Source organism: Haliotis cracherodii, unplaced genomic scaffold (assembly GCF_022045235.1).
Source record: "Haliotis cracherodii isolate W230 unplaced genomic scaffold, xgHalCrac1.p SCAF_13, whole genome shotgun sequence".
In the NCBI taxonomy this organism is placed as follows: domain Eukaryota; kingdom Metazoa; phylum Mollusca; class Gastropoda; order Lepetellida; family Haliotidae; genus Haliotis; species Haliotis cracherodii.
Window position 1 is genome coordinate 5,471,348 of NW_027266268.1, and position 12,259 is coordinate 5,483,606.

A 12,259-nucleotide genomic window follows, 5' to 3' on the forward strand; every position below is an offset into this window, starting at 1 on the left:
GTGTGCGCGCGTTAGATTTGTGTTGACGGAGACATACCGCGGTTCACGTGCACCATGTTTACTGAGTGTTTACAGCGGTGTTGTTTTAGCAAAGAAACGTTTGCTGCTCATGGGCTTAATTTTTTTAACAACACTATAAACATTTTGAATTTTGAAATTAATTAAATTATGTATCATGATATTTGAATATATACCTTTGCGCTTTTACAATTCAAATATAAAATATTTGCTGGTCCATGGGCAGGCCTATAGCAGCAATGTGGCTTAAAATACGAGTTTTGTGGACATTTGCTATCACTTCAACGAGGACCAGATACAGTGCGGGGAGTTTCTACATATAGGGGGCGGAGGGGGAGGGGCGGTGGCGTGGTTAAGGTGTTCGCTCGTCATGCTGAACACCCGGGTTCTCCATTTCGCCACATAGGCACAATGTGTGAAGCTGGTGTCGCCGCAGCTGGTATATTGCTAAAAGATTAGATGCGTAAAACACTCACTCCCATATTGAGGTTTAGATCGGTGTTTTACACCGCAGTCATCTCATTTCATTTATATCACAGCGACATCTATTCGATCGAATCTGGGCAAGACAAACCGGTGGTTGATAGAATGAACAACGGTCCAGTAGTCGGGATACAAGGACACATACATGTACTCAAACACATGATACACCAGATACCCAGTAGTCGGGATACAAGGACACATACATGTACTCAAACACATGATACACCAGATACCCAGTAGTCGGGATACAAGGACACATACATGTACTCAAACACATCATACACCAGATACCCAGTAGTCGGGATACAAGGTCACATACATGTACTCAAACACATGATACACCAGATACCCAGTAGTCGGGATACAAGGACACATACATGTACTCAAACACATCATACACCAGATACCCAGTAGTCGGGATACAAGGACACATACATGTACTCAAACACATCATACACCAGATACCCAGTAGTCGGGATACAAGGACACATACATGTACTCAAACACATCATACACCAGATACCCAGTAGTCGGGATACAAGGACACATACATGTACTCAAACACATCATACACCAGATACCCAGTAGTCGGGATACAAGGACACATACATGTACTCAAACACATCATACACCAGATACCCAGTAGTCGGGATACAAGGACACATACATGTACTCAAACACATGATACACCAGATACCCAGTAGTCGGGATACAAGGACACATACATGTACTCAAACACATCATACACCAGATACCCAGTAGTCGGGATACAAGGTCACATACATGTACTCAAACACATGATACACCAGATACCCAGTAGTCGGGATACAAGGACACATACATGTACTCAAACACATCATACACCAGATACCCAGTAGTCGGGATACAAGGACACATACATGTACTCAAACACATGATACACCAGATACCCAGTAGTCGGGATACAAGGACACATACATGTACTCAAACACATCATACACCAGATACCCAGTAGTCGGGATACAAGGACACATACATGTACTCAAACACATGATACACCAGATACCCAGTAGTCGGGATACAAGGACACATACATGTACTCAAACACATCATACACCAGATACCCAGTAATCGGGATACAAGGACACATACATGTACTCAAACACATCATACACCAGATACCCAGTAGTCGGCTCATGCCGCATCGATATATACACAGAAAACTCTGAATGTAATGTAATCATGTTACCTTTGTTTGTGTGTACATCTTCTTTCCATAGCAGACCGCCTCCGTGGTCTAGTGGTAGATCGTCCGCCCGGAGAGCGGAAGGTCCGGAGTTCGATCCCCGGCCGCGTCATACCAAAAGACGTTAAAAGATGGTACTTGTTGTTACCCTGTCTGGCGCTCGGCATTATTAGGGTTCCATACTGGTGGTGACCAGCATGAACTGAGGCTCAAGAGAACACTAACCCAATCATAGCATTCGTAACCACTTGCATCATTCAGAAAAAAATGAAATCTCACAGTGAGGTGTTGTTACCATGTCTGGCGCTCGGCATTAAGGGGATAAATCAAGGACTGGTCAGCTCGGAGTCAGTATACTGTGTCTGAGTGGGGTATTCATGTTAAACTGCGGCATGGTATCTCAGTGAGCTAGCACTATAAATCGGCATCAGTCCGGACTAGTACAAGCAGCCACACAAACACACACCCCATTTCACCTCACCTCACCTCACCTCACCTCTTTCCATAGCAACATCGCACGAAAGAAAACTGACATATGATACGATTCTCGGCGTATTCCCCGAACAACTGATTCATGAAATTCTGTTTTCTCGTAAAACAGATTCAAGTGCTTAGTAAACAGTTCTAGTAAAAATGACAAGACTTAGTCACACATCACAACCGGAAGCTTAACTAATCCTGATGCTAATTCCATCTCCAGTCCTATCTAGAGTGACGAGACAACAAACCTTGTGCCTCTCAACCCGGACAGACTGTATTACATAAATCCCGACCGCCACATCGGCAGTCATTCAGTTTCAAGTCTTACCAGACCCAACTCGCAACCTCGCGACAACTCGCAGAATCTCCTGTACAGTAGAATATTCAATTACTGTGAGCTGCATCGTCTCGTGCGGCTTCAGTCATGGACCTGTATCAAGGAAGTTGGAAAATTCTCACTGAAGAAACAACAGGATTTGATGAATTCATGGATGCAATAGGTAAGACTGCTTTATTAGATGGATATGTTTTACCTAACAGAACCGCTGTGCCAGGCACGGGTTTACATTAACACCTGAATTCCTGTTTTTCGATTGCCATTGCCCAGTGAGTGCTGACGTTATGCAAATCTTAGGATGTACATGTTAAAGGTGGAGCATTTTATTTATATCTGATCAAGAAAAGACAAACAACTGTATCGGGGAATAGGTCAATATTTAATTGACAATAAATTCTTTATGTGTTAAAACAATGTAAAAATACCTCCCTTACTAAAATGTAAAACAGGAAACCATAATTAAATTAAAAGTAATTAAAACTAACACGCCCTGGGAGGGTTGGGGGTCTTACTTTTTTGCCTGCAGGGAGAAGACCGAGCGTCATGGGTGAGGCGCAGCGCCCTCGCGGTAGCAGAAGCACATGCGTGTCGTGACCTGAGGAAAGATCGGCTGCGTTGTGCTTACCGATTAAACCTAAATAAAGCTTAACTAATTATTTACCACATTCAGAGGGGCGCGTGTTTTGGGGTGTAGAGTATGTTCATAAAAGAGAGCTGAGATGTTTTTTACGTCACATTTCAAATTCAACATATGGAAATAATGTGAAGATTTTCTTACTGTTAAACCAGTACAGATGTAGATGACTTTAGAACAAACAGCAGTACTATAAAGTATTTTTATATAATAAAAGACCATGTGTACCAAACGCCCAGTCACTCGAGGAATGTACTTTTCAATTACTGAGATTTTGGATGATGGACATAAATAGCATAACATTTAAACTGAAAAAGAAACGTTGCCAAACTGAAATTTCGACACCTTGGGTCTAAACCCCGAATAGTGTTACAAATTTTTTTCGAATAAATCGCCGGAAAACAAATCCAAAACAATTTCCTGAGTAATGAACGTGCTACCGTACCCAGATCAATGGAACTTGAGTTTGAAGTGAACCTTTGGCTGCACTACAACCTTCAAAGATATGGGTATAAAAAGAACAATTTACTGTTAATTTACACTCAAACCGTTGGACAGTAGCATGCTAAGATTAACGAAACAACAAATGCATGACGTTGGTAGAACAGAAACTGGCAAAGAGTCATGTTCTAAGGAGAGAGCAGGTTCAAACCTTTCCTGACCGATGGAAGACTTTTTGTCGAATTCCGGCAAGGAAAACGTTGTTGCATTCAATATGTCTAACTGCTTGGAGGTGACAGTATCTGTCGCCCTGTAATTGCGACATCATTAGGCCTGTAAATGCGGCCTCCTTTGTCCTGCAATGTGGCATTATTAGTCCTGTCAATTCAGCATATTTAGGCAAGTCACGACAGATCACGGGACAGCGTTACATTGACCAGTCTCTCTACCCTGTTGTGCTACCGTTCTTGTAACCGAACAGGACAGAGCATATTTCAACCAAGATAACACAAGGCCCTTACACCCAATAGAACTCTTGTGGGATCACCTTGACCGTCAAATTAGAGCATGGCGAGGTCGCCCTTATAAAAGGATCAGTTTAGCACAGGCCCTCTGAGAAGAATGTTGTTAAATCCCATTTCTTGTGATCAGACGCTTCACATCTTCTTTCTTATCGTCGAGTTGGGCCACGCATTGATTCCCGTGGTGGGTATAGGCAATGCTGACCGACAATTGTTACATTCTGAAGGAATAAAGGGAGTTTCATTATTTCATACCCCAACTGACCCATCGTCTTGTGGACACAATACCAGCTCTAACTTCTCATTCACTTTTTGTTTGTTTGTTTAATGCCGCACTCTGCAATATTCCAGGTTTATGACGGCAGTCTGTAAATAATTGAGTCACGACTAGATAATCAAGTGACTGACATCATGAGCATCCATCAACGCAATTGGGTTACAATGCGTCAATCAGGTCAGCGAGCCTGACCACCCGATCCCGTCAGTCGCCTCCTAAACAAGCTTAGTCGCCTTTTACGGCAAACATGGGTTGCTGAAGACCTATTCTACCCCGGATCTTCATTCATGGTATAACTTGTAATGATGTTGATATATATAAATCGCCAACAATATATTTCATTCGTTTGTATACATGTATATATTGTTATGTACATTGTAACTTAAGCTTAATACAAATGAAAAACTAATACATTTTACTGAGGGTCTCATGATCTCAGATAGAAATAAGATATGTCTGCATCTGTCTATTCAGCCTGAACTGATAAAGCGTTGCACTGCTCGTCACTTTGAAAATCAGGTTTCGATTAAACAATAACAATATGTGATGACCGCCGCTGTGTCGCCCCGCTGTAAATTTGCTAAAGTCGACAACAAAAAACCCACATTCACTCTATCAGTAAATAATTCCACATCTTTTGTTAAGAGTTTTCTGGAAAGGGGATAAAGACCAACAGAGACTGATGTTCTCATTTATAGATGTAAGTCATGACAGGGTCGACATTTTAAACGAGGAAGTACGGTATAGTCTGAAAGTCACCAGCCAGTATTTTGCGTTGTTTGTGTTCAGCTGAGGGTGGCTGTATGGTAAGGAGCCAGGTCCGGTGTCAGGAAATTACCACACAAAGCTGGAAGTTAAAACGATTGAATGAAGGGAAGATCCTGGGACGACGGCTGCAACTGGCAGAACATCTGGGATTTATATGAACAATTATCTTCTTCGTTTCCCCGATTGGACACCAGATAATGTTTTTGACGTTGGCGATTTGTGAGACTGGGCGGAAGATGATTTCTGTGGGAACGGAAGCAGGGAGCGGGAAATAGGGGAGGGCCGAAGGAGCATACTGAAGCTGGAATGGCCGCTTACCCGGGCATATGGAAGCTGGAATGGCCGCTTACCCGGGCATACTGATCATGATGCTGGAATGGCCGCTTACACGGGCATACTGATCATGATGCTGGAATGGCCGCTTACACGGGCATACTGATCATGATGCTGGAATGGCCGCTTACACGGGCATACTGATCATGATGCTGGAATGGCCGCTTACACGGGCATATGGAAACTGGAATGGCCGCTTACCCTGGCATACTGAAGCTGGAATGGCTGCTTACCCGGGCATTCTGAAGCTGGAATGGCCGCTTACCCGGGCATTCTGAAGCTGGAATAGCCGCTTACCCGGGCATATTGAAGCTGGAATGGCCGCTTACCCGGGCATTCTGAAGCTGGAATGGCCGTTTACCCGGGCATTCTGATCATGATGCTGAAATGGCCGCTTACCCGGGCATATGGAAGCTGGAATGGCCGCTTACACGGGCATTCTGAAGCTGGAATGGCCGCTTACCCGGGCATTCTGAAGCTGGAATGGCCGCTTCCACGGGCATATGGAAGCTGGAATGGCCGCTTACCCGGGCATTCTGAAGCTGGAATGGCCGCTTACCCGGGCATACTGAAGCTGGAATGGCTGCTTACCCGGGCATATGGAAGCTGGAATGGCCGCTTACACGGGCATTCTGAAGCTGGAATGGTCACTTACCCGGGCATACCGAAGCTGGAATGGCCGCTTACACGGGCATTCTGAAGCTGGAATGGCCGCTTACCCGGGCATTCTGAAGCTGGAATGGCTGCTTACCCGGGCATACTGAAGCTGGAATGGCTGCTTACACGGGCATTCTGATCATGATGCTGGAATGGCCGCTTACCCGGGCATATAGAAGCTGGAATGGCCGCTTACCCGGGCATACTGAAGCTGGAATGGCTGCTTACCCGGGCATTCTGAAGCTGGAATGGCCGCTTACCCGGGCATTCTGAAACTGGAATGGCCGCTTACACGGGCATACTGATGCTGGAATGGCCGCTTACACGGGCATTCTGAAGCTGGAATGGCCGCTTACCCGGGCATTCTGAAGCTGGAATGGCCGCTTCCACGGGCATATGGAAGCTGGAATGGCCGCTTACCCGGGCATTCTGAAGCTGGAATGGCTGCTTACCCGGGCATATGGAAGCTGGAATGGCCGCTTACCCGGGCATTCTGAAGCTGGAATGGCCGCTTACACGGGCATTCTGAAGCTGGAATGGCCGCTTACCCGGGCATACTGAAGCTGGAATGGCCGCTTACCCGGGCATTCTGAGGGAATAACTCCTTTACGGGTTTAGACCCGTGAAGATACGGGATAGAATAGGTCCTCAGCAACCCATGCTTGCCGTAAATGGCGTCCATGCTTGTCGTAAGAGGCGACTAACAGGATCGGGTAGTCAGCCTCGCTTTTGAAAATAGGGGAGGTCGGGTAGCCTAGTGGTTAAAGCGTTCGCGACCTATTCTATCCTGGATCTTCACAGGTCATTCCCTAAGTAGCCAACACATGTAATATGAACACATATTTACTCCATGTATGTCAAGGCGGGAGTCAGCTATGCCAGAATCTACCGAGACTGACATAAAATGCCCGTCTTACTTGTGGTTTCTGTATTTATTAATCAGCGTTGTTTTTCTTTGGGCTCACAAAGCAAGTTCTATGCCATTACGCCCCGTGAAGATCCGGGGTAGAATAGGTCTTCAGCAACTCATGCGTGCCGTAAAAGGCGACTAACGGGATCGGGTGGTCAGGCTCGCTGACTTGGTTGATGCATGTCGGCGTATCCCAATTGCGTGGACGGATGCTCATTATATTAATCACTTGATTGTCTAGTCCAGACTCGATTACTTACAGACCGCCAGCAGGAATATTTCTAAGTTTTATTGCTCGTTAAACGGCGAGCAAACAAACAAACTATCTAATTACAGCCAAAACAACACAAACATCCAGATACATCAACACTGCAAATGGATCGGGTGGTTGAGATCGAGGACTTGGTTGATTGCGTATCATCATAACCAGACAACGTGGGACGTCGTTCATAATAGCAATCACTGGTTTGTCTGACTCGACTATATAAAGGTTTCTTTCATACAGCTGAGTACCCCTTTAACCAACAACCAACCAGTTGTCTCCATGTTTAGGTTAACGTAAGTTGTAACCTTCTTTCAGGAGTTCCTGAGCAAGCCCGTGAGGTGTTGAAGAATTTGGTATACGTGGTGGAGTACACGAAACACGGCGACAGCTGGACGGCAAAGGTGGAGGTAGTGGGGTCCAACGAGCCTGAGGTGTACTCGTGGACGCCGGGGGTGGAGTTTGAGTACGAGGGACTCGATGGCATGAAGATGAAGGTACAGGTTTATGAACTTTGTCACCAACTGCGCTTCTCTGCACCAATCACGTGTGTGTGTTTTAGTGTGAGGGAGAGAAAGAGAGAGCCTGTGTGCGTGTGCGTGTGCGCGTGCGCGTGTGCGTGTGCGTGTGTGTGTGTGTGTGTGTGTGTGTGTGTGTGTGTGTGTGTGTGTGTGTGTGTGTGTGTGTGACCTGATTGAAAGCCAAGTAATCTTATGGCAACTGTTATGAAACTTACCCATGGGTTTCAATTCCAGCATTCATTATGGCTGATACGGCAATCTTCTTTAAAATTATATTGTGTTTGGGTAAGTACGTAAGTAGTCTTGAATCTTGGGTGATAAAAAAGGCATATTGCAGAACAACTATTTATCAAAATGAAATTATATTTGGTATAAGTTTAGTTGGCAGTAGGAACCAATACAGGATTTTCGAGATATTATAAATGTGGGCCTTGTTTCGACTTCAGTATTTTGTCCATACTCTTAAAGACTCTCAAAATGCATATTTGGCTCTGTAAATATCATATCCTCTGAAATTGCAAGACTTATTTAATTCAGTATTTTGTTGTAAGGCTCACTTCCTCGGTATTTATACAGAACATAATTGAATATCAATGCTGCCGTATAGTCGTATGAATACTTGTTTACATATGAAACTATTGACTACACATCCAGGTGATACAGTACCGTGAGCGAAGAGTGGGTAAGCGATGTAACGCCGCTTTGAACAGTAGCTCAGTTATATCAATGCGTGTCAGCTTAATGTGGGATGAAAGCTCGAAGTGATGCAGGTCTTAAACGTTTGCCACTGTGTTGAAATCCAAGAGCACATGTATGGTGTTGACAAACCACGAAGCATAAGAAGAGCGAACTGAGATATTCGGACCAACTATGCAAGGTCCTAAGGGATACATACACCTACCGGGCCAGTAGAGCCCCATGAACATTGAGATACAAACATGCACAATATAGCAAAATTACAAAAGACGGTGACAGCTGGTAGGTAAAGACGGTGACAGCTGGTAGGTAAAGACGGTGACAGCTGGTAGGTAAAAACGGTGACAGCTGGTAGGTAAAGACAGTGGGGAAGGGGTCCGAATAGGTCCTTGACCTTCTCATGGACCCCGGAGGTAGAGTTTGAGGACGAGGTACTCGGTGGAATGAAGATGAAAGAAGGTATGTATGGGTCGGCTTGGGCGCATGCATTCGTTGCCGGTCGCGCCTCACTGTGAGGTGAGGTGAAATTGGGTTTAACGTCGCATCCAAGATTATTGCACTTATATAGCGACGTGCATGTACGTGTGTGTCTGTGTGTGGCTGCTTGTACTAGTCCGGACTGATGCCGATTTATAGTGCTAGCACACTGAGATACCATGCCGCAGTTTAACATGAATACCCCACTCAGACACAGTATACTGACTCCGAGCCGACCCGTCCTTGTTTTAGCCCCTTAATGCCGAGCGCCAGACAGGGTAACAACACCTCACTGTGAGATTTCATTTTTTTCTGAATGATGCAAGTGGTTACGAATGCTATGATTGGGTAAGTGTTCTCTTGAGCCTCAGTTCATGCTAGTCACCACCAGTATGGAACCCTAACTTGTCGAAGACGTTCGATTCCGATTTTCAATATGGCCGACACGGCACCCATATTGCAAAACATCTATTTGTGGCGAGAGGTCACGAATGTTTGGTTTGGGTTAGAATTTCCTTGAATCTTGGGCGATCAAAGATAGTTAATATTTTGTCACCCTTTCATTCGAAAGAAACTGTACGCTTTTCTGAAGCACGACAGTCCAATTCGGTAGGGTATTGGGAAACACAAGAACTCAAACTTCACAATTTTATATTCCTGATTACAGGGATCTGCTTTGGTTTCGTAATGCCTCTATGCAGGGTAGAAGTAAGTGCTATAGTTTAATGTCGTTTGGTGAAAGACTCGGCCTGAGAATCGAACCACCGACCTACCGCCGGCTCTCCGGGCTACGTTCTATCCACTACACCCACCTACCGCTCTCCGGGCTACGTTCTATCCACTACACCAACCAGGGAGACGGTTCTAACATGTAAGAGATCCCAAACCAGGACATGAGTTTCTAAATGGGACACTTTGTTACAGAGCACGTTTAGATGGGACGGAAGTGCTTGCCAAGAGGAACATGCCTCTGTGACCGGAAAGTGGACCTCGGTCAGGACTGTGGAAGGAGATTCAATGACACTGGTCAGTTACCATAAATGCAATCTCATTAAAATCAGACCTTAGTTCTGAAGATCTGAAGACATCCCATTCACGTCAGAACGACCTTTCATCCGACCAATCAGTGCATCTCTTACCAGATAATAAAAGTGACAGTCGGAATGTGATTTCTAATCTTGCAATCTCGAAGACTTTAACATGGAGTATTCCGAACGATAGTTATGGGTTGAACGACTGAATCCTTACAATCTAGACCATCGATTAGCCATTCCAGAATGTTTTTTGTTCAGGTTTCAAATTTGTAATCGAGAATTTGTCAAAATATGTTTCGAAGCGTAGTCGCCAATTTGAAATTTGTGCCATAAAACACGAGAAAGCTGTCTTCTGATTGGTCATTCCATTGGTCGGTCAAAGTTCGCGCAAGGTCGGTCAGACGTGACCCGTAATGGGATGTCCACAGATCTTTGTTTAGCGATACCGAGAACTAAGATCTGATTTTAATGAGATTGAACAACTGTTACAACATGTAGTTCCTGTGCCATCTGATCGTGCTCCTGCCCCAATGATATGGTCCCGGTTTTTTTTTATAGTCTCAGCAGTAAGATCCTTTGTTGAACGAAGCGTTGGGTTCCACTCCTGGTTATACACTACTTATACGTATAAAACAGGATAATTATGAATTGTTTATTAATATTTCAAAACTTAATTACTTCTTTTCAGACATCGGAAAGCAAAGGAAAGTCCATGGTTCAGAAGTTTAAACGTGTCTGATGCCACCATGAAACCCTTGCCGGTCGACATTTTGGACATTGTATCACGGGTACCTGATCATGACGTCGGTTTGAAACATCCGCTATTGTGTTTGCCTGACAATACGCATGTGCAATGAGGTATAGGTGTAAGCTTCAATTGCAATTGTTGCCGTGACTACTGTCAGTGAATGAGCAAAAATACATCTTCGGAGTGAAGTTCTTTTTTTTAGCGATATCAAAAGTTCCCATTTATATCACATTAATTTTGTTTATATTTATTTAATTTTTTTATCTTATCTGACATGTAAGTAAAAATTATAATAATGATAACAGGTTCCGACAATTTTCTTTACGTTTACATAATATCATATATGCTGCAATAAAATAGATTAAACAAAGTATTTATTTCATTCACACTTTTGGAAAAAGTTACGTGAAACAACTATAGCTAAGGCCTGAAATAACAGACAGTTGTTTAACGTGATGACAAAAGTGAAGTAGTAGCGCATACGTTTTGACGCATGTGATCACGTGACCTGTTCAGTATGCCCCCTGGTGGTACAAATGTATGCTATGAATGTCACGCTAGGTATGGTGAAATATAACTCGCGTCTTATGACAATCGCATAGGCGGGGTTGCCTAGAGGTTCAAGCGTTCGCTCGTCATGCTGAAGACCTGGGTTCCCGGATTCCCCAAATGGGCACAGGGGCGGTCGGGTAGCCTAGTGGTTAAAGCGTTCGCTCGTCACGCCGAAGACCCGGGTTCGATTCCTGACATGGGTACAATGTGGGAAGCCCATTTCTGGTGTCCCCCGTCGTGATATTGCTGGAATATTGCTTAAGCAGCGTAAAACCATACTCACTCACTCACTCCTCAAATGGGCACAATGTGTGAAGCCCAGTTCTGGTATCCCCCGCCGCGATATTCCTCAAAGAGGCGTAAAAAACTATACTCACTCACTCCCATAGTGAGGGATAGATTGGTGTTTTACGCCGCAGTCATCTCAATTTAAATTATATCATGGCGCAATCTAGTTAATCGAGACAAACCGGTGGTTGATAGCACGAGCAACTGCCCAGGACGCACACTCACACAGAAGATACACCCGATTCCCAATAGGTGCTGACGAACCAAGAAACATGATCGGGGTGAACACAATCATAGGTGTCTGGCGTGCCCAAGGGACGCACCTCCCCCCCCCCCCCCTTCCCCACTCCCCCCCCCCCACCCCCCCCCCACCCCACCCCATCCCCATATAAGATATGTTTGTCCATGGGCGTAGTGTCCTCCTCCAATATATGTTACACTGCCTCGTTTGTTGCAAAATATCGAAATCAGTTCTTATAAGAATATCATATTTAATAACAATATTCAAACAATTCTGCTGGGGTAGCCTAGCGTTAGCTCGTCACGCCGAAGACTAGAGTTCGATTCCCAACGTGATGCTGCTGGAATATTGATGAA

At 44.7% G+C, this 12,259-nt stretch overlaps 1 protein-coding gene across 1 annotated transcript; it reads left to right on the forward strand.

The window, feature by feature from the left end:
• The first annotated feature begins 2,609 nt into the window (after positions 1–2,609).
• On the forward strand, positions 2,610–11,085 carry LOC139459536 (fatty acid-binding protein 2, liver-like). The gene is made up of 4 exons (XM_071241067.1): positions 2,610–2,706; positions 7,665–7,843; positions 9,965–10,066; positions 10,763–11,085. Exons 1-4 carry the CDS (start codon positions 2,631–2,633, stop codon positions 10,811–10,813), a joined length of 408 nt encoding a protein of 135 aa, XP_071097168.1. The 5' UTR covers positions 2,610–2,630; the 3' UTR covers positions 10,814–11,085.
• The last annotated feature ends 1,174 nt before the right edge of the window (positions 11,086–12,259 follow it).